The sequence below is a fragment of the Paramormyrops kingsleyae genome, chromosome 8, assembly GCF_048594095.1.
Source record: "Paramormyrops kingsleyae isolate MSU_618 chromosome 8, PKINGS_0.4, whole genome shotgun sequence".
NCBI classification, from domain to species: Eukaryota; Metazoa; Chordata; class Actinopteri; order Osteoglossiformes; family Mormyridae; genus Paramormyrops; species Paramormyrops kingsleyae.
The window spans coordinates 35958882-35985872 of record NC_132804.1 but is presented as its reverse complement, the minus strand read 5'-3'; the positions used below and the strand labels follow the sequence as shown (position 1 = coordinate 35985872).

The following is a 26991-nucleotide window of genomic DNA, read 5'->3' as shown; positions in this document are numbered from 1 at the left end:
TGGGAAATAATTAGCCAATGTTTTATTGATTAAATCAGATTGTCTTGAGTATACATGCATACATAAAAAACAAAATGGCATTACCCCAGACTGAACAAAGCCAAAACAAACAATACACAAAATAGACAGACACTCTCCAATTTAATAACACCCTCAAAATTATACAAAAATCAAAGAAAGAAGAAATAAAACATACCAAGAACAGTTTCCTTCAACAATATAAATAATATCTTGGTCTCCAAGAAATACCTTAGCCGAAGTTCACAAAAAAGAATATGTATCAGGATGTAACATTTTGAAGTTTATTTATGGTTCATGCAAATGTATAGTGGACATATCTGCAGTACACTGCTACAAACTGCTTATGTTGTTCTAAGGTTCTTTCTGATAACTGTGCTAACCACTGTGTTTTAGATTATAATTTATATAATACAATACAGATTTACTTATTTGGTAGATGCTTTTATTCAAAGCAATGTACTATTAAGAAAGCAAAGTCAGCCAGTCCTTGAAGCCCGACATTGAAGATAATCAGATTAGTCAGAAATAGAATGTACATTTTCTATAATTATACATAACAATTTGCTTAGCTGATACTTCAGAGTATACGGTTAATTCTGTTAGCTGGTCCATATATTCTAAAGCCTCCTTCTTCTACTTATTAATGATGTATGCATAAAGTACATATAAAGTACAGCTGTGCCTGGAAACAGTATTTCAATATCCTGCATCACTAAAGTGCACAGTAATATGGTAGTCTTCCTCTTAGACCATCTCCACTCTGACAACACTTCCTGTTACTCTCACTCCATACCAGCCGTCCCAGAATCTGGTGTCCTGGCCCCCATGTTCAAAGGAAATGAAGCGCAGGCCTGGTCCATAGTCTGTGAAACTATGGCTTACCTGAACAATTAGAGAAATTGAGAATTTTAGCCATAGACATGGATACACATGATATTACATACAATGTGACAAAAAAGGAGTACACCCCTCAGAGTTTGAAGAAAATGTAGATGTATGCTATCTTCACCAAGTCCAAGTTTAACTTATCAGACTACTAAATTAAGTAATACCTTGTTATACAAAAATTGTGATCATTTTGGAAAAAGAACTAGTACTGCATATTAGTAAAGTCATACACAAACTAGTTTAACTCCAATATTACATGGTAAAGAAGAACCAATTTACTGGAGGAGAGATTCTGTGGCATGACCTAGCTGCACAAAAACAAAATTAGTGTGCCAGAACTATTCTATGACAATGTGATTCTAGATTTATTTTAAGATGGTGCTACAAGTTACTGGGTGCATACACCAGTGAAATGTTTTAGAACACCCTTCTGTCCAGTTATTTCCAAACCAGCTCAATGGTGGTTTAAGTCTGGAGACTGCATTTCATGATTTGACACTTGCCATCCTGTTCTTTACTTCTAAGGCAGTTTTGACATTAATGGGAGGTATGTTTTGGGTCATCATCTTGCTCCAGGGTCAACCCTTAACCAACCAGTTGTAGACCGGAGGATATTGGATGGCATTATATAATGCTGTGGTAGCCCTTTTGGTTAGAGTACCAGTCACTTTATGCAAGTTGCCCACCTATTCTAGTTTGCCTTTTAATGGTGTAGGACACTGTACTCACCAATGCCTTACTTTTTTGCAGTTCCCTTAAGGAAATATCTACTCTTAAGGATTAATGGTTAATCCATCTTCTTTTGTCAATTGCCTTTTTCTCACCAGTATTAAAGCAAAATAGTTCATTTAGTGCAGTGGTTCTCAACCTTGTGCAAGCTGGTCCCCCCCAAAGCTGGCTCATTGCAGTTGGGACCCCTCCACCCCACATCCCAAACACCACCTTGCATAGATAGATAGATAGCCCTAGGCTATTATTTTTAGGCCCACATTATTATTATTATTATTATTATTTATTATTATCATCATCAGTAGCGGTAGGTAGGCCTATTATCATTACTAGGCTATTGTTATAACTGGCAGTAGCACCAGACTTCTAATGTGAGCTTGCAGACATTATTGTTATTATGAGTAGTAGTAGGCCTATCATCATTACTATATAGGCTATTGCTATATAATAATGAGGTTACATGCTTTATTGTTGTTATTATTATTATTATCATCATAAGTATAGGCCTATTATCATTACTAGGCTATTGCTATAATTGGGAATTGACACCAGACCTCTGATATTAATTTATGCTTTATTATTGTTATTATTACTAGGCCTAATAGTAGGCATCATCTGCATTTTTTACAGAAGCTTGCAGGTAGGTGATGTTAATGTGAGACCTGAGCCTGCTTTGCTTTGCAAAGATCCTCAATTCTTGGCTCAATGTTTGATAAACATAGCCTCAAATCATCCTCGATTTGTGCACGATTGCGGTATTTAGTTTTGAGTGCAGTCATTTTTGAGAATCCTGCCTCACACAAATATGTCGACGCAAAAGGAAGGAGAATCTTAAAGGCGACGTCACAGAGTTCAGGATATTCCTGCATCAATGCTGCCCAGAATGACGAAAGAGGGCAGGAGCTAAAGAGTTCCTTCAGTCAGTGGTGTAGTCTACGTGGTACGCTGGTATACGCCGTATGCCCACTAGAAAGGCTTAAGAATTTCCGTATAACCACTAAAAAGTGGCCGATGTTACGTGGCAATCCATGCGTGTGTTCATTACATTCGCATTCATGGACAAGCGAAACTCCCCTTTGCTTCTCTCCGCTGCTCTCTGCTGCTGCGTCACCTCTCCTCCTGTTGCCAAGACTGAGCCAATGAGCTTACACTACAGCGCACTGCTCTGCGATTGGTCTGGTATTCAGCGGCTCATTTGTAATTGGCTGGAACGGTGTGGGCGGGAACATATGAAATTCACTCAGGAAGAGAGCACGGAGAAGCGTCGCAGAAACTAGCGGATGAAGATGAAGAGAAAACAAGCGACACTTTTTGATTGTTTTTATAAACCGGCTCCTCCAGCTGTAGCAACAGAGACAGCCTTAGAAGAACCCACCACCACCAGCTTGACGGCTCAACACAAACATAATGAGACTGACGTCAGCGTTACTCCTGCCCCTGGTAAGTACAAGTGGCTTTTTTTTTAAGTGGCTAGTTTACAAAGTTGTTAAAGCTAGCTCAAGCATGTCATCACACAGCCTAGCTCAGGGGTAGGGAATCCTGGTCCTGGAGAGCCCATAGACTGTATTGTAAAACCATTGTTTATTTTTTTAGATGGGAGCTCCTGGCCAGCCGTGTGGAGTGAGAGTCAGGCTAGAGAGTTCCAAAACAGACATCCTTGGTTAGGATGGAGGGAAAGAAAGCTAGGTAAAGCAGATGTTAGAAGAAAAAAAAATGTGCATATGAAATTTAGTTTATGAAGAAAATCTGTGATGTTTTGTGTATATTTAATGAATGATATAATTTATATAAAACTAAATTTGATTATTTGTACATAGTATTTTGAAGTTAGAGAGTATAAAAGTTGAGTAAAGTAAGTTATGCTTGGCAGACATTTGACAGTATAATTTTTGTAGCTCATGGGAGTCATTAAAATAATAGAAAAAATAAAGTTTGATCACTTCATTTTCATCTCTTGTTTGTAATGGTGTAAAATGGTTTGCAGTTAATGATTAATTGTATAATATATGTTGAGAATTAGTTAAATTAGATCAGTAGATGCTACTATTAGGAGAGTTTTAAAATTATACAATTCTGATCATTTTTATTCACTTGCAGGATGTGAAGTTTGCAGCACCACCAAGTCAACTGGTGTCCTGACAGAAAAGTCATCAGGTTCCAGTGAGAACCGAGAAACGGCACTGTCTTCACTCCGGAACAAGATTCGGCGGCATGAGAATTCCAGGGCTCATGAAATAGCTCAGGAGCTCACACAAAAATGTGGACAGGATTTGCTTGGAAGTATGGTGAGGGCTGTATCAGACACTGTGCTGGCCGAGACGGATGCTGTGTTCAGAACAGCATATTATATTGCAAAGATGAACAGACCTTTTACTGATCACGACGATCTCATTGAACTTCAGGAAAAAAATGGTGTGAACTTGGGCACTAGTCTACACTCCAGGTATAGTTGCACAAAAATTGTTGAACATGTTGCAAGGGAAATGCAGACAAAAATTGTGAACAGCATTGTGTCTTCTTCAAACAAACTATCTGTTCTTATTGATGAGGCTACATCTGCCAGTCACAAATCTGCTATGATTGTCAGTGTAAAGGCCTCAATTGATGGAGCCACGCCTGAATTTGTATTCCTGGAGCTGGTCGAGTTGGAGAGCCAAACTGCAGAAAGTATAGAGAAAGCTTTACTAACTTGTTTGGACACTGCAGGCTTCAGTGAAGAGTGGCTTCAAAAAAACTGGATTGCATTTGTTTCTGATGGAGCTAGTGTTATGTTGGGCAGGAACTGAGGTGTTGCAACCAGGCTGACTGCAAGGTATCCTAACCTTTTCACATGGCACTGTATGAACCATCGACTGGAGCTGGCTGTATCAGATGCAGTAGACAAGGTTGTGTCTGTAAATCATTTTAAAGCTTTCATGGAAAAGATTCACAATCTATACAGCCAGTCCAGTAAAAACTCCAGAGAACTTCTGGAAGCTGCACAAGAAGTGGGATCTCACGTTCAACAAATTGGCAGAATTTTGAACACCCGATGGGTAGCAAGCAGCTTCCGCACTGTGAAAGCAGTGTGGAAGTCCTATGGTGCGCTCAACAAACACTTTGAAAATGCTTCTGTGGACCAAACAAGGAGCGCAAAAGAGAGGCAAACGTATAAAGGACTAGCACATCGTTTGCAAAGCACAGAATTTCTTTCTGACCTAGGACTAATGTATGATGCACTTTTTGAACTATCAAACTTATCCCAGCAGCTCCAAGCACAGTCTATCACGCTTTTAAAAGCCGAACAACTACTAAAACACACTATTCGTGTTCTCAGGTCCTTTAAAGACTCTCCAGGGGAAAAGTCAGTAGAGGCCAGTGAAGCAAAGGCTTCAGGACACTTTGGGTCTGTTCCCTTACAGCCAAACCACAAACTAAAATCAGTAGTTCCAAATCAGTTCCTGCAAAGCTTGATCAGTAATTTGGAGAAGCGACTCTCCTTTCAAGGGGAAATCCTACGTGATCTGAGCATACTTGATAAAACCAGTTGGCCATCAAACCCCAGTATCAGATATGGTGAGACAGAAATAAAGAGACTTTGCAAGAGATTTAATCTTTGTGAAAACCAGGCTGTCAATGGCATGAGAGACTTTATTGAGGACCAAAACAAGGAGCCTGAAAACCTTAAACCTCTGATCATTTGCAAAAAAACCATACCATGTAGCACAGCTGAATGTGAAAGAGGCTTTAGCCTAATGAACAATGTATGCACTGATAAAAGGTCTTCTCTGTTACTGTCAAATGTTAGTCATCTCATGATGATCAATATAAATGGCCCTCCTGTTAATCTTTTTGAGCCTAGGAAGTATGTAACAACGTGGTTACGAAAGCACCACTCTGCAACACAGACACGACGACAAGTGAAACCTAAGCAGCCCGAGAACAAACGCTTTTGGAACATTTTATAGATCTACACATTCATTTGGTTCAATCTGTATTTGAACAATTAATATACTTCTTTACGTCTTAGTATTTGAACATGTTTTGAATATATGCTGTATCCATGTTTTCAATACAATTCCTGCAGCTCTGTTATGGTTGTTGTACATTTATCCAGTTCAAATACAAGCATCTGAGAATTTTTGCAAAGTTAAATATGCAAAAAATAAAATAAAATTCTTGACTGCATTGCATGAACCAGTGTACTTTTTTTTTCTAAGCACAGTATACCCACTACAAAAATGTAGACTACACCACTGCCTTCAGTCTACTGTCACTCTTCAGCTCAATAAGCTGTTCCTGCATATCAATTGATACCTCGTTTGCTGTGCACACAAACGGATCTCGAACCCACGCAAAAGAGCGATAATCCTCTTTAAAGTAGGTCGCAAATTGTTTTCACCACAAAAGTCTCCAAAAACACCAGTAAAAGTCACTGGATTTGTCGCTTTTGACAAAAAAAAAAAAGTGGAGGATGATTTGTTTGTGCTATAATCAGTGCTTGAAGTGGGGGAAAAAGGTGGCGGTACTCACTTTGCATTGGCAAATCATTACATTTTTACAGTGAAAAACAAAACTTGGAGATATTGCTGTTACAACAATTTATTGTTGTTTATTTATTAACATAAATGTATTTAAACATGTTTGTGTGTGCGTGGCTGCGTGCGTGCGTGTATTTCACAAAAACTAAAGGAAAACTTTAACTGTAGCCTATATTCTGACTAGTTTATTCGTTTTTTATATATATATATACACACACACACACACACACACACACACATATATATATATATATATATTAAAAAAAAACTAAATACGACCTCACGTTTTCTACGTTTGCAGCCTCTGCAACTTCCGTGCGTCATAAAAATTAATTCGGATGGTTCGATTTTCTGCAATTTTCGTATCCGTAGCAAATATTTTGAGGGGTGTTTTTGACAATTGAGAGCCACCAAATGACGAATATGAAAAACGAATACGACAGTTTCGGACTCAGTCAGGGTGCAAGGACCTTAAACTTTTGAGGCTTGCGCAGCTTCTCGAGGAGAAATCAAACAAATGAGCGCCGTTTTCTAAAGTCTATGAGCGCAGCACACACAAATAAACTAAATTGACATACTGCAGTTAAATTTCAAAATGTGGTGTTTTTATATTTATAACATTTGAATAGTTCAGCAACATACATCACACGACCTGACGACCAAGAGAGCTGACAATTGACCATCACTTAATTTACCATCACCTCACCTCAAATGTGACACTGATTTCATATAACAGTTCAACAAACAAGTTAATAATATTAAGTCACTTACATTTTTGATGAAATAATGACCGTTTTGGTCTATTTTAGCAGCGAAAATAGATCAGATGAATCCAAACAAATCACAAATTTGCAATTTTTTTTCCAGTTTTTTTCCCTCCCATCCTGTAGCCTACTTGCGCCCCACCGGTTGAGAACCACTGATTTAGTGCAATATTGTTCAAATAATGCTTCAGAGAGTGCAGTAACATAGTCTAATCCAACACTGCTTTTATTGAGACGGCGGCATTGTAAGTAGCCTGTAGGAGTTGTTTCAGGGGCAGAGCTAAGGGGTGGCTGGGGGTAGTACCATGGCCATCCCTAGTAAATATGTGGCCACTCATGTTGCCACCCCACATCAAAACAATAAAAAACAAAATAAAGATTATGCTCACATGACTGGTGAGTAACTACCCAGTATTATATTAATCTGACTTTGAGGTTGCATTGTTCTTTAAACTGAAGTTTTCAGCAAAAGTGTATGATTACCGTAGGTTACTGAAGCTAACTGTTACTTAAGTAGTTGGCCAAGTTCAGATTTTTAGCTAACTTCTGGCTTGCTAGAAAATGCAATATAATATCCAGGCATTATATCACAGTTTATGGGATTTTGACAGTATTTCCTTAGCTTTAAATTTCACTTGGTGGTGGTGGGTTGAGGGGGGCCAAATTTTGGAATGCCTATACCCAAAATACCATGGTATACCATATTATTGCAATACTGTCCAAGTCTAGTCAGGTGTATGCAGAGTTCTTATATTGATGTTAAATATATCCTGCTCTCTGTGCATAAAGTTCCACATGTACATTTGAAATGAAAAACTGATCATCACTAGTTCAAAGAAGATGTGTCAAAATACAAGATGATGATCAGGAGGTAGAGCATAGAATGAAACATATGAAATTGAGAAGAAAGGGCAGCCTTGTGCATAATTCCAAATTTATGAATTACAGTGGTACCTCAGTTCTCAAACTCATTAGAACTCAAACTTCTTACAAGTCGAACCAACCAGTTCGAAAAAAAAATAGAGCTCGATCTGAATCTCAGAAGTCAAACCGTGAACGCCAACCAAAGATAACTTGTACACGCGGGAAATGAGTCAGTCGGCACGTCTCTTAGCGGAAACAAAGGGTAAAGCTTCAGTCTTAGCCTCGCATTAGCTGTGATAGCACCGTGCATGTTTACACTAACTGAATACATATTGTAATGACCAGATTTAAGAAACAAGATCTCGGAGAGTTTGCTTCAGAACGTGGATTTAATAACAGTAAGCGGCTGCGGATATGTCCACAGACACCAACTCAAAACGGAACAAACACCAATCTCCACACCCCAAGACGGAATCAGACTCAACCCAGCTTCCAACCCCGAACTCTCCGACAAAACTCCTCCCCCTCCCCACGTCATACGCAATTCCATAACCAAACCCTCATAAGTACAGAACCTAAACTTAACAGAATAACATGGAACACATAATACCTGCAGGTATTACAATATATTTCGACAGTAAAAATACATTTAGACAATGATAGACAGTAATATTAATTATTATTATAATATAATAAAATTTAAAATATTTAAAAATTAAGATTTTGTATTCATTATTTTAATATTAATAATAAACTATTAATATGTATAATTAATTATAATAATATTGTTGTGCCGAGCGGGGACGGAACAGAGACAAAGGCGTAGACGTCAGGGTATCGGGGAATACGGGGTTTAATTACAGGTAAGGCAGGCAAAAAGCAGACGGACAATACAATTACCTGGCTGGGGAAACAAACAAACACGGAAATACAGAGGGCTAATGACAACAACCAGAAACAGCTGATCACACGGGAATTCCACATGGGGTTAACGAGGGGGTGTGGCACGCAGAAGGAGCAGACGATCAGGGCAAGACATTGATTTTTTTTAACTTTACACATTGCATGGATACATTTATTTTCTTACTTTACAAAATTACTGTTTTGATAAATATGCTTAGATGTGTTTAGTGCAGTACATGCTCTTCTTATTTTATCCGTTTTTGTGTGTTTAAATGCTTGAAAAAAAAATATATATATTCAGATTCGATCCAGAGTTCTGAAAGGATGAAATTCGAGTTCTGAGGTACCACTGTACACCTGATTCCATTCAGGAATTGGAATTTGAATTGGCCACACCCCACAGGATATTGAATTGGAATGACAGGAAGAGGAATTTAATTCATTTAAATTCAAAGAAATTCAGTACAAAAAACACAAGAATGTCATTTAAACCTAGCAAAACATAAATTGTAAAATAAATTCTTAGATGGTAAATACACTGCTCAAAAAATTAAAGGAACACTTTGACAACACATCAAATATCAATGTGAAAAAAAGATCATGCTGGATATCTATACTGATATGGATTAGGCAATGTGTTAGGATGATAGATAGTTTGATAGAAATGAACATTTTCAACCAACAGAGGGCTGAATTCAAAGACCCCGAAAATCAAAGTTAAAAAATGATGCAGCAGGCTAGTCTCAAAATAGTGGAATGGCCCCACGCGTGTGTATGCATATCTGACAATGTCGGGGCATGCTCCTAATGAGTTGATGGATGGTGTCCTGGGGGATCTCCTTCCAGCTCTGGACTAGGGCATCACTGAGCTCCTGGACAATCTGAGGTGTAACCTGGCGGCGTCAGATGGACCACAACATAATGTCCCAGAGGTGTTCTATTGGATTTAGGTCAAGCGAGCGTGGGTTCCAGTCAATGGTATCAATTCCTTCATCCTCCAGAAACTGCCTGCATACTCTTGCCACATGAGGCTGAGCATTATCATGCACCAGCAGGAACCCAGGACCCAGGCAGTGCTTATCCTGTTCCTCATTGTACAAAGGAGCAGACACAGGTCCTGTTGATGGGTTAAGGACCTTCTATGGCCCTGTCCAGCTCTAATACAGTAACTGATTGTCTCTTGGAATCTCCTCCATGTACTTGAGACAGTGCTGGGAGACACAGCAAACCTGGCAATGGTACGTATTGATGCGCCATCCAGGAGGAGATGGACTACCTGTGCAACCTCTGTAGGGTCCAGGTATCACCTCATGCTACCAGTAGTGACACTGACTGTAGCCAAATGCAAAACTAATGAAATAACAGTTAGAAAAGATGAGCAGGGAAAAATGTCAGTGGCCTCCACCTGTTAAATCATTCCTGTTTTGGGGTTGCCTCACTGTTGCCCCTATAGTGCACCTGTTGTTAATTTCATTAAAACCAAAGCAGATGAAACTGATTAACAATCCCCTCTGCTACTTAACTGACCAGATCAACATCCTGGAAGTTAAATTGACTTGATGATATACTCTGAAGTGTTCCTTTCATTTTTTTGAACAGTGTATATATGTATATATAGGCCGTGGCATTTAAACGATGCCCAATTGGCACTAAGGGGCCTAAAGTGTGCCAAGAAAACATCCCCCACACCATTATACCACCACCACCAGCCTGCACAGTGGTAACAAGGCATGATGGATCCATGTTCTCATTCTGTTTACGCCTAATAATCCTTTAGGTGAGTGTATATATACACTGTTCAAAAAAATGAAAGGAACACTTCAGAGTATAGCATCAAGTCAATTTAACTTCCGGGATGTTGATCTGGTCAGTTAAGTAGCAGAGGGGATTGTTAATCAGTTTCATCTGCTTTGGTTTTAAGATTTTTTAAGATTCAAATGGTAGAGTCAGAATTTGGCGTAAACAGAATGAGAACATGGATCCATCATGCCTTGTTACCACTGTGCAGGCTGGTGGTGGTGGTGTAATGGTGTGGGGGATGTTTTCTTGGCACACTTTAGGCCCCTTAGTGCCAATTGGGCATCGTTTAAATGCCACGGCCTACCTGAGCATTGTTTCTGACCATGTTCATCCCTTTATGACCACCATGTACCCATCCTCTGATGGCTACTTTCAGCAGGATAATGCACCATGTCACAAAGCTTGAATCATTTCAAATTGATTTCTTGAACATGACAATGAGTTCACTGTACTAAAATGGCCCCCACAGTCACCAGATCTCAACCCAATAGAGGATCTTTGGGATGTGGTGGAATGGGAGCTTCATGCCCTGGATGTGCATCCCAAAAATCTCCATCAACTGCAAGATGCTATCCTATCAATATGGGCCAACATTTCTAAAGAATGCTTTCAGCACCTTGTTGAATCAATGCCACATAGAATTAAGGCAGTTCTGAAGGCGAAAGGGGGTCAAACACCGTATTAGTATGGTGTTCCTAATAATCCTTTAGGTGAGTGTACATAGTAGATATAAACTGTAACGCTTTTGATGTAATGCTATGTAGTCAGCATGAATGTGATCAATGCATGCACGTATGCAGGAACCGGCAGCCTTGCTGAGGCCATGTGTATCTGATGGTCTACAGTAATCTACCAGATGCCCTGACAGCAAATTTCTGGTGTGTTCCACTTTTCAATTTATCCTACACCAGACCAAGGAGGCACATTATTTCACCCCAGGCCAGCCTGTTTTTCTCCAGGAATTGTGCTTTACTGATATGGGCCAAGGGGTTCATTGACCACCGACAAAAGCAACTTGGCTGCCTGGATGACGCTGTCTGAAACACTGTTCCCTTTCTGCTGGTCCTTGGGGGTAATTCATCTGCCCAAATATAAAGATGTGACTGAACACACAGCAATGCTGATAGGTTAGCTATGTAGCATTATGTAGCCTACCAGGGTTGTTTAGAATTCTTGAATTGAATTTTGAATTGACTTGGCTGCACCGTGTAAGACGTTGAATTGGAATGACAAGTAAGAAGAATTTAATTCATTTCAATTCAATGCAATCATGCAACACATGAATGTCATTTAATCTAGCAAAACATGAATAATTACATAACAGATTTACTTCCAAGATATTAGATGTATATATTTACCTTATAAGTGTACTAGTGAGTAACTTTATATTTGCAAGATTGTAAGATAAAAATTGTGTGATTGTTTTAGCTTGTTCTAACAATATGAAATTTGAACATATTTATTGTTTTTGCATATTTAACTGTTTATGTGTGTTACCATTTGTGAGGAGTCTGCATGCAGTAGCTTTTCCTGTGGGTTGTCAGATGGATAGGGTTGTGATAGGGTTACTTGTATGACTGTAAGAAGTGCTCTTTCACCATTGTAGACAAAATCACAGTTAAAATATTTATTCTATAGATGACACTTCAAATGTGGCCCTCACTATGGATAACAGTGACATGCACAGACTTTTCAAGGAGGTGCTCGAACAGGGGGGCATGGCCAACGGGTAGTTTTTGCTTCCATAAATATTCGTGATCGCGCGGGGGGAGGGGGTTCAGTGTATCCATTTCTGTTAACATGCTGGGTAATTCATATTGAAATATTAAGTTGCATCGTTAAAGCTGTACTTACACTGTGTATATGAATTTATTTGAAATTAATTCCATTTTAATTCTACTTCCTTATATTCAAAGTAAAATTGCGATTCTGCGACGCTATTTCATAGTCTACATTACAGTTTTATATTGCAGTTCTAACCTCTTATATCATCAGAATTATAACGCTGTCCAATACAGACATTAATGTGTTTTTGACATCTATTTCTTCCGATTTCTGTGTCTCTGTGACAGGACAGCAAGCAAAAGTTAAAGTAAAGAAAGACATGGAAAATAACGAGCGGGTTCAGAACACTTATGAATCTACAAGCGAGATAACAAACTACTTTAGTTATGAAGGGTTTCTGGAAACACATGCTAATTAATGATCGATCATAAGTATGAGAAACTATTTAGCATCATGAACCTTTCTGGAAAGCCACCTCTGCTTTCTTAACTCCAGACAAAGAATAAATCCCCAAACAGCTGGAAGTACCTGTTTCCATGAGCAGTCTGGATCAAGGGTGACTTCCTCAGGGTTAAACTCTTGTAATACTTCATGATTCTCATCTAGCAGAGATACACTCAGCTGGTAGATGCATCCACAGTCTGTGCGACTTGAGTACCTGTGCACACCTATGCAGTTAGGCTGGAAATTAAACTCTGTGGCCACTTTATTGGTACATGCTCATATAAAAAGAGCCTGCTCCTATAAACAAAATAAATGGCTGCAACTGAATATATACAGCATGCAGACATCCAAAAACTTTACTTTAGTGGATTTTTTAAAAGTACAATTAAAAAAATAATAAAATATGCGTTGTTGCATGTCACCTTTGTCAAAACTGTGATATATCCAAATAGCTTACCAATCCTCCACAGTGACAGCTGGCTGAGAATCTAGTTCATGTGTTGAAAAGCCTTCTTTCACCAAGTTTACCACCTGTCTCTTTAGGCATAGCCTGAATGGTAAATACACATAAAGCAATCATATAGTAAGTGTATTTCCCAGAGGCTTACTTTTTTCCATACTTAGACCAATGTCAAATCTTTCAGTTGTTCATGTCTTACTCAAAAGAGGTGGCAAAACATGTTGCAACAGCCTCATTGCAGAAAGCATGGCCGCAGTCCCCGGGCACCGGCTCCACCTTCCACTGGCTGCCACCGTTCTCCGTCAGTTCCCAGAACTCTAACATTTCTATAAAGATAAACAGAGAGCTTCATCTGATCACCTTTGCACTTTCAAAACAGTGCACTCAGAGAATTAGAGAATGTAGAAATCTTTCTCTTACCTTCGCCACATGAGTTTTTAAGTAGGTTTCTGGCCATCATTAATTTGGATAAGACAGACCTGCAAAGGTACCAATGTTACCAAAGTAAAATCTTAATAACCACCAGAGTTCACAGTGAGCAAAATTTCTGGATTTGTAGTCTTGTCTCAGGGCTTATGGTATTTTTGTAAACCAGAACTTTGCAGTTAGCCAGTCCAGCATACCTAAGATAAGATTTATTGTCATTTTACAAAACACTGGGTAATGAGAACAAAACTATAATTTCCCTGGTAGCTTAGTACATGAAAGTTATAGAGTTTAACTGTAAATAATTAATTAAAACAAAAACAATTAAATGTACAGGAAAAATAAAATGATTTCAGCTCAATGTACCTTACATAACCATCAATCCATCAAGATTAATGAAGGCTGTAAAGCTGGAGTGTGAAATACAGTACAGTGTAGTGTTTGGCACATTTACTGTGTTGAAAAATACAATAGCCCTCTAGGGCAAATGAAAACAGACAAAAGAAATAAAATGCTTTTAGGGCTGACCACCCATGATCTCTGCCTTCCTTCCCACAGGTCCAATGGCACCCAGGGTGGACACCATCTGAGCTAGAATCCTGGTTCAGTCCCATGGAAGGGTGATAATATGGATGTGACTTACAAATTAACATTGAGGGTGCAGCCCTCTACACCAGGGGTGGCCAATCTAATCCTCCAAGGGCCAGTGTGTATGCAGGTTTTCACTGCAGCTCCCTAATTAGATTACTAATTAGAGGACTGATTGGCTGGGTTTGAACAGCTGACCAAAAGGTTACCCCAAAAACCTGCATACACACCGGCCCTTTGCAGATTAGATTGGCCACCACTGCTCTACACAGACCGGCATGAAAAGCTGACTGATAGCTTTGACGCTGACCACAGTTTATACCTTCTTATTAGCAAGCAAGCCCACTCTATCTTTTATCTTTTTTACAATGTTAATGTGCCCAGGGGGGTTGGGCAGCCAGTTGACCTTGGACCCCCCACAGGTATTTTTTTCCTCCCTACTTGGGATTTTTTGGTATCTCTCCTTTGTTGTCATCTGACTTACTTTCTTTCATTTCTTCATCTTCCCTTTCCCTGTTTTTCTATTATTCTTTCTTAACAATGTCGTATCACAACACACCCATGTAAAGTGCCTTGGATTGACTCTGTTGTTATATAAAAATAAATTGAACTGAAAATTTAATCATTTGTGATGGTAGCCTATAGGGGGAAGCCACTAATGAACTGAATTAGGCCACCCTTTAAAAAAAATATGCTTCAGAAAACATATCAAATGTCCTTCCAGGGGTGATAAGGTACTGGAACATTACTACACTTCATTCAGCAAGGCTTACAAAGCTACTTCTCTTTCGGCGTTCAGCAAATCAGACCACATCGGAAGTCCAGGCTACGAGAGCGGTCAGACACTGATGTGTCCAGAGACATGTCAAGTGACATTGACTGGGATATGTTTTGGTTCGAGTGTTGAAGGCTTATCAATGTTTTCACAGAAATGGTAGTATGCTTCATTGCTAATCTAATAGTGAATATCATACCCACGGTTACCATCAAGATCTTCCCCAATCAGAAACCATGGGTTGATAAAACCATACATAAAGTGCTGAAGGAATACACAGCTGCCTATAACAAACAGACTTGACACATGACTCAATATTCTCAGGTGAGCGGTGAAAACCACTAATATGAGATACACAGAGAGCAGAAACTAAGCTGGATGTCCTCAATATTACATGTGGTAGGGATTTCAGATGATTATGGACTACAGTAGGGCTGCACGATATATCGTTTCAGCATCGTCATCGCGATGTACGTACGTGCAATAGTCGCATCGCAGGATGTGCGATGTTAAGTAATGCAAATTAAATTAAGCGGCGTGGACAACGCTTTTGGTGTTTTTGCTGAACTAACAAATGTCACACTGTTCTTATTCTTAAACAATCCACAAAAGTCTGTCTAACATAATTTAAATCAATTTAAAGGTTTTTGGATACGGAGTCGACACGCAGCTTTGCACCGGCAGCTAACAAACATGTCGATCACAGAACGAACCACCAAGCACAAACATTCTAACCATTTAACCCAGCGTTATATGGTCACTCATGTTAACTCTCATATGCGATAAGCTTCCATAGTTTAATGCTCATGCTCTGTTTAGTACTGATTAAGTTATCATTGCCATTATATTTGGGCTAAATCAGGTCAATCTTTCTAGAATGATTAATTATACCAATAGAGCAGCGGTCACTAACAGGCGGACCGCGCCGGACCCGGACCCAGAAGCTGTCCCATACGGACCTGGACCGATAGCCAAAACAGAAAGTTATGATTTAAAACCTGATGGGGCCCTTCTATTTTAACCGCCACAGCTTTTGTAGTCTTTTCGGTAGTGGTTTAGCACTTGAACTGCCGCTTCCCACACCAATGCACGTCAAACGCCTTTAATTGCGAAGCGTAGTTCGGCGTATGCAGCCCTTTGTCTCCGCTAATGTGCCATTAGTGTTAATAACAGCAGCAAAGCGACCAAAAAGCCGTAATATTCCTAACCAGTGTTGCCAACTATTTTCAATGGAAAGTAGCTAAAGTCTGCTCGAAAAGTCGCCAAATGTCGCTAGATGACGTCATGCGTATATTTGCGTATTGATTACGTAATTACGTCGTATTTGCATTCTGCGTGTTTTCCCTAATCCTTCCTCATGTGTCCAATATAAAACTATCAATTACGTTACATATTTTCTTTCAGACAACATTTATATTATACGTATATATGTTTTTTTATGTGTATATGAGTTTAATAAGTTTAATGAAGTTGTGTATGAGTAAGTAGAATCACGTACAGTCAATCAGATGTAGCTCAGTAAACGATCTCAGACGAGTTCAGAAACTGGAATGAACTAAAGCTCTGTAACAGTGAGTAATATAAGTGCATCAGAAGAAAAAATAAATAAATAAGAAAAAATAAGAAGAAACGGTCAAATTAAATAGTTTTATTTCAAGCAAAGGAGAAGCAGGTAAAGTGATTGGTCCGTGATTGCTCATTCACATCTATGTCAGCTGCCGTGCGGTCACGGGAATATGCTGCTCCTTTCAGCCGGAGCTAGCGCTCACTGATCAGAGCAGACACAGGGAGATGAGTAACTGTACCGGGAAAGCAAGACCTCGCGCTTACAGGACAGTACTGGCGACATTTGGACAGTTGCTAAGGTTTGTCCAAAAGTCGCTAGATTTGTCGCTAGGCGCTTTTTTGAAAAAAAGTCGTCAAGGGGGTCTGAAAAGTCGCTAAATCTAGCGACAAAGTCGCTAAGTTGGCAACACTGTTCCTAACAGAGTGGCTGCTTAATAACAGCAGCGAAGCGAACACCCGCAACCAAAAATCTGTAATGTTCCTAAGAGAGTGGCTGGTCTGTCCTGAAATCATATAGCTGAAAAGTTTTCAAATACAGTATGTATTATATAACATGTTGGATAAATAGACATAGTTTATTGGTGATTTCATGTTCGTGGAAGTTTCCGTTTTTTAACATATGTATAAAGTAATATTATCTGTTATATAGATCAACTCAGGTGAAACAAAAATTGTACGTTTTCAGCATCTGGCACGCCACTCATGATTTCAGACTTGCGCAGGAAATCTTACGGCAAATCTATATTATTCCATTATAAACCTAAAATGAGCTACGTCAAAAGTGTGTTTACATGGTTAAATACAAAAGCATACTAATTTACAAGGTAAGAACTGTTACGTGTGTGCAGACATCTCGAATTGAATTGCACTGAAAAATTTTGATTTGACAGTCAGGTACTGATTACATGCAATGTTGATACAACTGATATGCTACTTAAATATACATCACACGAAATAGTTAGACATTATGATCTTCCGGACCTTTGCTTCAAGAAATTTTCTCTAACTGGACCTCTTTAAATTTTAGTTGAATACCCCTGCAATAGAGCTATTGAACTAATTAGAACTTTTAAAATTCCAATATCGCAATATATATCGCAATATATATCGCAGAAAGAATAAATATTGCAATGTGATTTATTCCCAATATCGTGCAGCCCTAGACTACAGTGAATGAACCGACAATGCAGATAAGGCAAATCCCTCCCTAAATGATCAAAATAACTTCCACCAGTCCCTAACAAAGTCCATCATCCTAACATGCCTCACCTAAAATGACCATCGTCCTGTTATGTTGACCTTTGTGGTGATGAAGTGCTTTGACAGACCTCATCTGTTCATCTCCTCTCAGTTCTTTAGACCCGGGATCCTGCAGGTTTCAGTACTTTAAATTTAAAACCTTTTTAGACCATTATGAGTAAAATTTAAGACCAACACAATGCATTACTACAGTGGTTCTCAACCTTTTTTGGCCTGTGACCCCATTTTGACATCACAAATTTCTGGCGACCCCACAGACATTTTTTTTTTCTAGAATTAGTTTTTGATCGTGTTTGCTATACCACGTTGCAAATACAGAGTAGCCAGATTAGTGCACAAAGTAGCATTTTATTTTCCTTGATCACATGTAGTTAGGCGAGCTTGTCTTTACAAGGCTGAAAGTGATCGCGATAATTTTATTTGAACTCATTTCTATTTATTGATATTTATGAACGTGAAAGAATACAGTTGTTTAAGATTGTATGTAGAGCTTGGGTGATATGGCCTAAGTAAAATCATCATGTCTTTTGCAATATACACTCACCTAAAGGATTATTAGGAACACCATACTAATACAGTGTTTGACCCCCTTTCGCTTTCAGAACGTGGCATTGATTCAACAAGGTGCTGAAAGCGTTCTTTAGAAATGTTGGCCCATATTGATAGGATAGCATCTTGCAGTTGATGGAAATTTGTGGGATGCACATCCAGGGCACGAAGCTCCCGTTCCACCACATCCCAAAGATGCTCTATTGGGTTGAGATCTGGTGATTGTGGGGGCCATTTTAGTAGAGTGAACTCATTGTCATGTTCAAGAAACCAATTTGAAATGATTCGAGCTTTGTGACATGGTGCATTATCCTGCTGGAAGTAGCCATCAGAGGATGGGTACATGGTGGTCATAAAGGGATGGACATGGTCAGAAACAATGCTCAGGTAGGCCGTGGCATTTAAACGATGCCCATTTGGCACTAAGGGGCCTAAAGTGTGCCAAGAAAACATCCCCCACACCATTACACCACCACCACCAGCCTGCACAGTGGTAACGAGGCATGATGGATCCATGTTCTCATTGGGTTTACGCCAAATTCTGACTCTACCATTTGAATGTCTCAACAGAAATCGAGATTCATCAGACCAGGCAACATTTTTCCAGTCTTCAACTGTCCAATTTTGGTGAGCTCGTGCAAATTGTAGCCTCTTTTTCCTATTTGTAGTGGAGATGAGTGGTACCCGGTGGGGTCTTCTGCTGTTGTAGCCCATCCGCCTCAAGGTTGTGCGTGTTGTGGCTTCACAAATGCTTTGCTGCATACCTCGGTTGTAACGAGTGGTTATTTCAGTCAAAGTTGCTCTTCTATCAGCTTGAATCAGTCGGCCCATTCTCCTCTGACCTCTAGCATCAACAAGGCATTTTCGCCCACAGGACTGCCGCATACTGGATGTTTTTCCCTTTGCACACCATTCTTTGTAAACCCTAGAAATGGTTGTGCGTGAAAATCCCAGTAACTGAGCAGATTGTGAAATACTCAGACCGGCCCGTCTGGCACCAACAACCATGCCACGCTCAAAATTGCTTAAATCACCTTTCTTTCCCATTCTGACATTCAGTTTGGAGTTCAGGAGATTGTCTTGACCAGGACCACACCCCTAAATGCATTGAAGCAACTGCCATGTGATTGGTTGATTAGATAATTGCATTAATGAGAAATTCAACAGGTGTTCCTAATAATCCTTTAGGTGAGTGTACATCGCGACAGCTCTCCTGCGTCCAACCTGACCCGAACCCATATCCAACACAGCAGAATATTTTTCATCAGTTTCATCAAAATTTGCGGGTCACCCGTCGGGTACACAAACCCGTGCAGGACTCTGCCTGGCAGGACCTTTATAGGAGAGATGGTCATTCTAATATAGATGGAGTTATGACACTAGTCTAATTGTATTAGTTTTGTAGTTTTTGGTTCTGTGTCTTGTTTTCTGCTTACCTGCAGTTTACAAAACCAACCTGTGTTTTTAATACAAGATAAAACTAGGGAAGTTACCTGAAATGTTTTCATATTTTTTCTATAGGCCTAATTGCAGATTTGCACAATAAATATTCTACGTTCACGACTACTTTGAAATGTGTTAAGTTTATTATACAACTTCTGGCTGCAATGCCTTTGCTATGGACATATTATATTGAAATTTACAGATCAAATTATATACCGCAATATACAGTATATCATCTACCGTCTATGGTTCAAATTATACCGCAATATGAATTTTAAGCCATATCGCACAGCACTAGCTGAGCTATTAAAGAATGTAACAGAGGAATGGCAGATTGCAAAGAAGGATTTAGTTTTAGTTACTGATAATAACTAAATCTCAGATGTCAAACTGTGAACGCCGACCTAAGATAATTTGTATGCGCGGGGAAATGAGTCACGCTGCACGTCTCTCAGCGGAAACAAAGGGTAAAGCTTCAGTGTCAGCCTCACATTCGCTGTGATAGCACCGTGCATGTTTACACTAGCTGAATACATATATTTAGACAGTAAAAATACATTTAGACCTGAGTCTGTCAATAAAAGTCATTGATTGATTGATTGATTGAATAAACCATTAATACATTTAATTATAATAATATTGTTGTGCCAAGCGGAACAGAACGGAGACAAAGGCACAGACGTCAGGGCATCGGGGAATACGGGGTTTAATTACAGGTAAGGCAGGCAAAACGCAGACGGACAATATAATTACCTGGCTGGGGAAATAAACTGAAACGCGGACGAAATACAGAGGGCTAATGACAACAACCAGAAACAGTTGATCACACGGGGATTCCACACGGGGTTAACGAGGGGGCGTGACACAAGGAAGGAGCGGATGATCGGGGCAGGACACATTGTTCGGATACATTTATTTTCTTACTTTACAAATTACTGTTTTGATAAATGTGCTTAGATGTGTTTAGTACAGTACATGCTCTTCTTGTTTTATCCGGTTCATTTTGCGTTTAAATGCTTAAAAAAAAAAAAAAAAAAAAAAAAACATATTCAGGTGTAATTTTTTGGGGCCGGGAACCAATTAATTGGTTTTCCATTATTTCTTATGGGGAAAATTCGATCAGAACTCGAACTTTTTAGGATTCGATCCAGAGTTCTGAACGGATTAAGTTCGAGAACTGAGGTACCACTGTACATTAAAAATCCTTCTGCATTGGTTCCCTTTTGATAACCTTACCCTGACATGTAACTTTTCCATATTTCATTTTTGTTTTCTCAGTGAAACCTCAATCACTCATAAAAATCATTTTTTTATTAGCAATAGTATTTCAAAATATTTTATTGTGCAATATTGTACTAAGAATAATCAGTGTCACCACCGTTGGTCGGCTGGCTGGCCTGACATTTTCAATTTAAGAGAAGTCTACACATACATTAACATGTATGTAACTAATTTTAGGTTTATAATGGATTAATATTGACTTGCCGTAAGATTTCTTGCGTGAGCGTGAGAAAGTGTGTCATTCTAGATATTAAAAAAAATATAAAAGTGCTTAATACTGAAAAAAAGTGTTGCTGCCTTCTTACTGGTACTATTTAAATTAAAAAAAAAAAAAGAATATTTGCAGCTCTTCAAGCACAATATCACTATTTTGTTTTCATGCTAGCCACTGACCCCACAAACCGGAAGCTAGACTGCCAGTATAATGTATAATCGAAATACGTCACAGACATTGTCAATTTACCCAGAAACAACAAATGCTGTTTTCTGATCGGCTGGTAGGTGGCTAATAACCCTGTATAACTCAGGACAGCTATGAACTAGGCGGAAAGATCTGCATGCCTACGTATTGTCCATTAATTCTATATAACGGGACACCTTGGTGGGCATCATCCCTTCTCAGCATGAAAAACAGAGAAGAAACAGTTCTAGTTACAGTTCTTACCGTCATGTCACATAAACTGGCTAATTGGTGTGGAAAAATTCTGTAAACTGGCAGGTAAATATTTTTAAAAGAACCTGCAATATACAATAAATGCATTCAAAATTAAACATTAAAAAAACACATGCTATTCTGCGCGTTTTGTAAACATTCTTCCACGTTATGTGCACTAAAATCGCTCACACATTGACTGGGCAGCAAATAAAATGCACTTCAATGAACACAGCGTTTGGCTTGCAATTACTATAGGAAACAGAAGCCGTGACTAAATCGCTATTGGTTCATACATTGAATAGAAACGCAAGGCGAATCAGAAACCGCGACTCAGCAGCCAACTACTCCATCGTGCACTTGAAAGCTTTATAGTAAGTAGGCTTATATGGAGGCGTCTTATGGCAAGCCGTTTTAACATTTAATCAAGTCACACTCCTATCTGTAATTACATTTTAGATATGCATAATATCATTTCTCCTAGTCAAAATTATATTCTTACTAGTCAGAATGACAATTACAGATATCCACAATTGCATTCTTACTAGTAGAAAATGTATTTCAAGATATCTAAAACTTTATTTATCCTAGTCACAATTCTATTTAAGATATCTTTAAATCTTTACAAAGTGGCAAAAGTGACGTAATTTCTCCTAGGAAGAATGATGATGTGGATATCTGAAATGACAATTGTGGATAGGAAGAATGTCATTGTGGATATCTGAAATGCTCTTTTTGACTAAGAAGAATTGAATTACGGATATCTGCCAAACATATCCAGTCTAGCGATTAAATGTTAAAACGGCCACTTATTCACATACATGTAAATGCGTGTGCAGACTTGTCTCTAACTGAAAGGGTGTGTCCGAAATCGCGCACTTGCGTCAGTGCACTGAGATGTAGTGCATAGTGCGCACTTCCTTCTGTAGTGCACACAACCACGGGTAAATGCTGTCCTACATGGAACACACGTCTTGCACTTACCGGAAGTGACGGACTAGCATTTGATCGCGATTCTCCAGCGCCCCAAAATATCTGCCGTGTTTTGTTGACTTCCTTGTGGTTTTATTTGCTTTTGTTTACCCCCTACGTGGAAACTGCGTCGCATTCAACGTCGACGCAGGATCCTCCTCCTGTTGGCTGAACATGAGATGGTACGTAACCTACATGTTATCTATATCTGTCGTCAGAGAGTGACAGGCTACACACCGCAGTATACATCAGTAAAATAATTTTATTAACGTTATTTACATTTATATGAAGCAGTTGCCTCCGCTTGGGCTTGCGTATCTGTGTTGTTGTCCGCCTTAATTTGACAATAAAAACTTGCCGAAAGTCCCTCCCCTTCCGCTACGTAGTCAAAATGGCGTCCCTTTAGTGCGAGTAGTGTCCATCATTCTGCACTGCGTTTTCTGGCCGTTTTCAGTGCAGCATCCGGGTACTTTCAGTGCACTGAATTTTAGCAGTTGTCAGTGTGAACGCACTACGCCCTAAAATTGGGCAAGTGCGCCATTTCGGACACACCCAAAGTCTCATGCCACTCAGCTAACCAAAATTGGCAACCCTGCTACCGCTTTCCGTGAGCCTTCGTTTCGACCTTCCTTGTTGAAAAATACAGATTCCTTCTGGGACGCCTAGATGTATTATTATGTCACACATCTTCTGATGCTATATATTAATATACATGAATACAGATACAGGCTTATGTATATAATATATCTGAATACTTACAGGCAGCTGAAACTACGCAAATTCCCTTCAGGTCTTTCAGACAACTACGCCTCATTGCAGGTTACAAGATGGCCCACGGCCAGCCCGGCCCACTCATTTCTGATTGGTCGAGAAGATGGACAGCCCCGCCTTCCAAATATGCCCACTCATGGGAAACTTCGGCATTTTCAATGGCACCAGAATCTACTGCTGGTGTCCTACCTGCGCATGCACAGAAGAAAGAAAAAAGTCAGAACGTCGGAAAGCAAGTACTCGGCAGTGGAAAGAGAGTTATGGTGGTAAGTGTAATCAACACTCTTTACTAAATGTAATGTAACTGTAATGATACTCATCTTCTGAAGAGCATAAAGCAATTATTTCGATCGAGAAACAACAGTATAAAATTTGTAATTTATCACGCAATGCTGAAACAGTGTACAGTGCCTGACAAAAGTCTTGTCACTTAACCAAGTTGTAGGAACAACAAATAATAACTTGACCTGTAGTTAATCAGTTGGAATCAGAAATGGCTTATAAGAAAGGCAAAGCCCTCTAGATTATGCTTATTATACCAAAATAAAGTTTTTCATCATTCATTGAGTTTTGTCATGTAATTAGGACAGAAGGGTCAACTTTTGCCTGGACAAAAGTCTTGTCATATACAAAAATAATGTAGAAATTATACATATACTTTATTTAGAATACACAAACATGCTACAATAACATCAGAACATAAAGTCATGGTGCCTTAGAAGAAAGAATTAATAACATGTATGACTTCCATGAGCTTGGAGGACCGCATCCATACGTCTTGGCCATGACTGAAATAACTTGTTGATGAAGTCATCTGGAATGGCAAAGAAAGCAGTCTTGCAGGACTCCCAGAGTTGGTCTAGATTCTTTGGTTTTGTCTTCCAAGCCTCCTCCTTCATCCTACCCCAGACATGCTCAATAATGTTCATGTCTGGTGACTGGGCTGGCCAATCCTGGAGCACCTTGATCCTCGTCAGTTTCAGGAACTTCAATGTGGAGGCTGAAGTATGACAAGGAGCGCCATCCTGCTGCAGAATTTGCCCCCTCTTATGGTTTGGAATGTAATGGGCAGCAAGAATGTCTTGATACTTCAGGCTGTTGATGCTGCCATCCATTCTGCAGATCTCTCGAACATCCCCATACTGGATTTAACCCCAGACTATGATTTTTCCTCCACCAAACTTGACTGTTTTCTGGGTGAATCTTGGATCCATGCGGGTTCCAACAGGTCTCCTGCAGTATTTGCAGTATTTGGTATGCAGTTCAATGGATGATTCGTCAGAAAAATCAACCTTCTGCCACTTTGCCACTGTCCATCCTTGCTGCAAGCTGTGGGCCTTGGCAAATTCAACACGCTTTTTTTGTTGTGTTCTTATTAATGCTGGTTTCTGTGCACTAATTCGGCCATGGAGACCACTGCGTGCGAGAATTCGAGAAACTGTTCTTGTAGACACAGCGGTTTCTGGTGACCAGTTCTGATGTCGCTCTGCTGCAGTTGAAAAAGGGTTGGCCCTGGACTTTAGAAGCAACAAACGGTCCTCTCGAAGAGTTGTCTTACGTGGCCTGCCTGACCTGGGCTTGTCATGAACATCACCAGTTTCTTCATATCTTTTTTTAATCCTCTCCACTTGATGTTTGGATACATTAATGACGTCTGACACCTCAGCAGACTTGGTCTGTGGTTGAATATTTGGCATGTTGTCAGAAGTCAGGTTGCACTTCAAGTGAAGGTCTGGTTTGCTGGGGATCTTTTTATACACACCTGGGATTATGTTAAGTACAGTATTTGTCACAGGTGAACCTCAAATCTGTGATTGGTTGAATCATTAAAAGACATGACAAGACTTTTGTCCTTGCAAAAACAGGTGTTATGGACTTTAACAAGCTGTGAACATCAGGACACTTTTTGACTGTTTCATTTTGCACCCAGTTATTAATGTGAAAGTCCTTGGCATTAAATTGATCCATTTATCGTAACAATTGATTGATTAGAAATAAAGTTATATGCCTTTTTAAGTTACTATGTCCTTATGTGACAAGACTTTTGTCAATGACTGTACAGCTATATCAGTAATGGAAAATTATCATTCATCCACCTGTGTGGCCTTCTTGAGACATGCATCTGAAGGTTGTTTTGGTAAAAAAATATTTTTTGCTGATTACAGCATCCCACCCATTTGAGAAATGACACACCAGCACCTGTACTGCTGCAGCAAGATGGTGTGTACAGGTGCCCATGCTGCCTGTTCGGTTCTTCAAAGCAGCACAGCATACATATTCACCTGAAAAATCATCTGAAATTAGCAGTGCGACATGGAGGTACATTAATGTTTTGAAATACTTTAAAATATTATGTTGTTATTTGACCACCCAGTTTTGTATTTTACATTTATTTTAATGTTCACATTTAATTTATCTGTCTTAATGTTTTGTCCAATCTTGACAGAATACGTCATATGCAAATGCAGCATGCCCTGCAGAGAAAGTCATCATTTCCACTGCATTACCTGTGAAAAAACAATTGTGAAGAGGGCGTGGAAGTAAAATTGGACATGAGTAGGCCCGGGAAGGGAGGCATATTGGGTCTGTTATGTTTTAGGCCTTAGGCAAGAAGAGATTGTTTTGAATACTGTGTGACCTCGCTTTGTGATAGCTGCCTGCAGTTGGCTCCGCAGAAGCTCGGACCTTGGAGAGGCAGACAGTGGAGCAAAGGGGGGGAGAAACCACTTGCAGGAAGAGACTCGAAGCTGCCCCAACTGGTGCACAAAGAGTTATAGCTTAATAAAGTAGTTGTAGTAGTCAATATATAATATGTTACACAATTGATGTGTTAACCATGTATTTTCATTGATTCAGGGACAATACGACAATGTGTTAATCATTAATCAATGGAACACCAAAACATTAACAGTGATTCAATATCATATAATTAATATCTATATACATATCTCAAGAAAAGTCTAGAAGCCGAGGCTGTCTCCAGTAAATTGCGTAAAATGGGTGGACTTTACCTTGCTACCAAGGTGAACCAATGGAGCAGGAGAATTGTGTTTGTTATACGTTTCAGCTTAGTTTGTTGATGTTTCATGACCAATCAGGACTTAGAAGTCCTAGCAGTTATGGTTTGTCTACTGGTTGCCCTGTGTGCTGGTTGTGACTTGGTCCCAAGTGCCATAGTGTGATGGGAGCGCTTTGCTGAACTTGCTGGAACAAAAGAGATTTTCTTTACTTACCAAACTAAGAGGTCCAGACTTTTATTCTAAGTGCTTGATTTATAATTTTTCTACCACAAGGGAACAGTTTATTAACTATTTAAAAAAATGCAGTAGTACTCCACAACTTTCTGCTGCAGTTACCAAGGCACCTGCAGATGCTTTCATTACTCAAGCATCCATAGATGTTCCAGAGACACCGACACCTCCACATGCTCTGGTTGCCCAAGCATCCATGGATGTTCCAGTTTCCCAGACACCACAGCTTCGTGTTCCTAGGCCAGCTCGACAATGTGTGACATGTATTCACTGTAAGCT

At 39.5% G+C, this 26991-nt stretch overlaps 2 protein-coding genes and 1 long non-coding RNA gene across 5 annotated transcripts; 2 read left to right on the top strand and 1 right to left on the bottom strand.

The window, feature by feature from the left end:
• LOC111840967 (F-box only protein 2-like) lies at nt 1-23545 on the bottom strand. Of its 2 annotated transcripts, none has more exons than XM_023806354.2 (6): nt 23450-23545; nt 13599-13657; nt 13378-13504; nt 13176-13268; nt 12803-12932; nt 1-903 (listed from the first exon to the last, which is right to left on the bottom strand). In XM_023806354.2, exons 2-6 carry the CDS (start codon nt 13636-13638, stop codon nt 766-768), a joined length of 528 nt encoding a protein of 175 aa, XP_023662122.1. In that variant the 5' UTR covers nt 13639-13657; nt 23450-23545; the 3' UTR covers nt 1-765. The 2 variants fall into 2 exon arrangements, with proteins under 2 accessions (XP_023662122.1, XP_023662121.1); XM_023806353.2 differs by lacking the exon at nt 23450-23545 and adding an exon at nt 22703-22841.
• On the top strand, nt 2599-5013 carry LOC140592335 (E3 SUMO-protein ligase KIAA1586-like). Its single transcript, XM_072715752.1, has 3 exons — nt 2599-3078; nt 3232-3324; nt 3736-5013. Exons 1-3 carry the CDS (start codon nt 2919-2921, stop codon nt 4422-4424), a joined length of 942 nt encoding a protein of 313 aa, XP_072571853.1. The 5' UTR covers nt 2599-2918; the 3' UTR covers nt 4425-5013.
• LOC140592337 (uncharacterized) lies at nt 22735-26698 on the top strand. Of its 2 annotated transcripts, none has more exons than XR_011992709.1 (4): nt 22735-22872; nt 23510-23727; nt 25627-25780; nt 25908-26698. It is a non-coding gene; the product is annotated as an uncharacterized lncRNA (long non-coding RNA). The 2 variants fall into 2 exon arrangements; XR_011992710.1 differs by having other exon boundaries at nt 22739-22872; nt 23481-23727.
• Nucleotides 26699-26991: the final 293 nt, after the last annotated feature.

Bases quoted from the DNA above. Each gene is read 5' to 3' on its own strand.
- LOC140592335 (XM_072715752.1), top strand. From the start codon at position 2,919: ATGAAGATGAAGAGAAAACAAGCGACACTTTTTGATTGTTTTTATAAA. The intron at 3,079-3,231 runs GTAAGTACAAGT...TTATTTTTTTAG, and splicing joins CAGCGTTACTCCTGCCCCTG to ATGGGAGCTCCTGGCCAGCC. The intron at 3,325-3,735 runs GTAAAGCAGATG...ATTCACTTGCAG, and splicing joins ATGGAGGGAAAGAAAGCTAG to GATGTGAAGTTTGCAGCACC.
- LOC111840967 (XM_023806353.2), bottom strand. From the start codon at position 22,722: ATGCTAGTCCGTCACTTCCG. The intron at 13,658-22,702 runs GTAAGTGCAAGA...GTACCTTTGCAG, and splicing joins ATGCTAGTCCGTCACTTCCG to GTCTGTCTTATCCAAATTAA. The intron at 13,505-13,598 runs GTAAGAGAAAGA...TTATCTTTATAG, and splicing joins TAAAAACTCATGTGGCGAAG to AAATGTTAGAGTTCTGGGAA.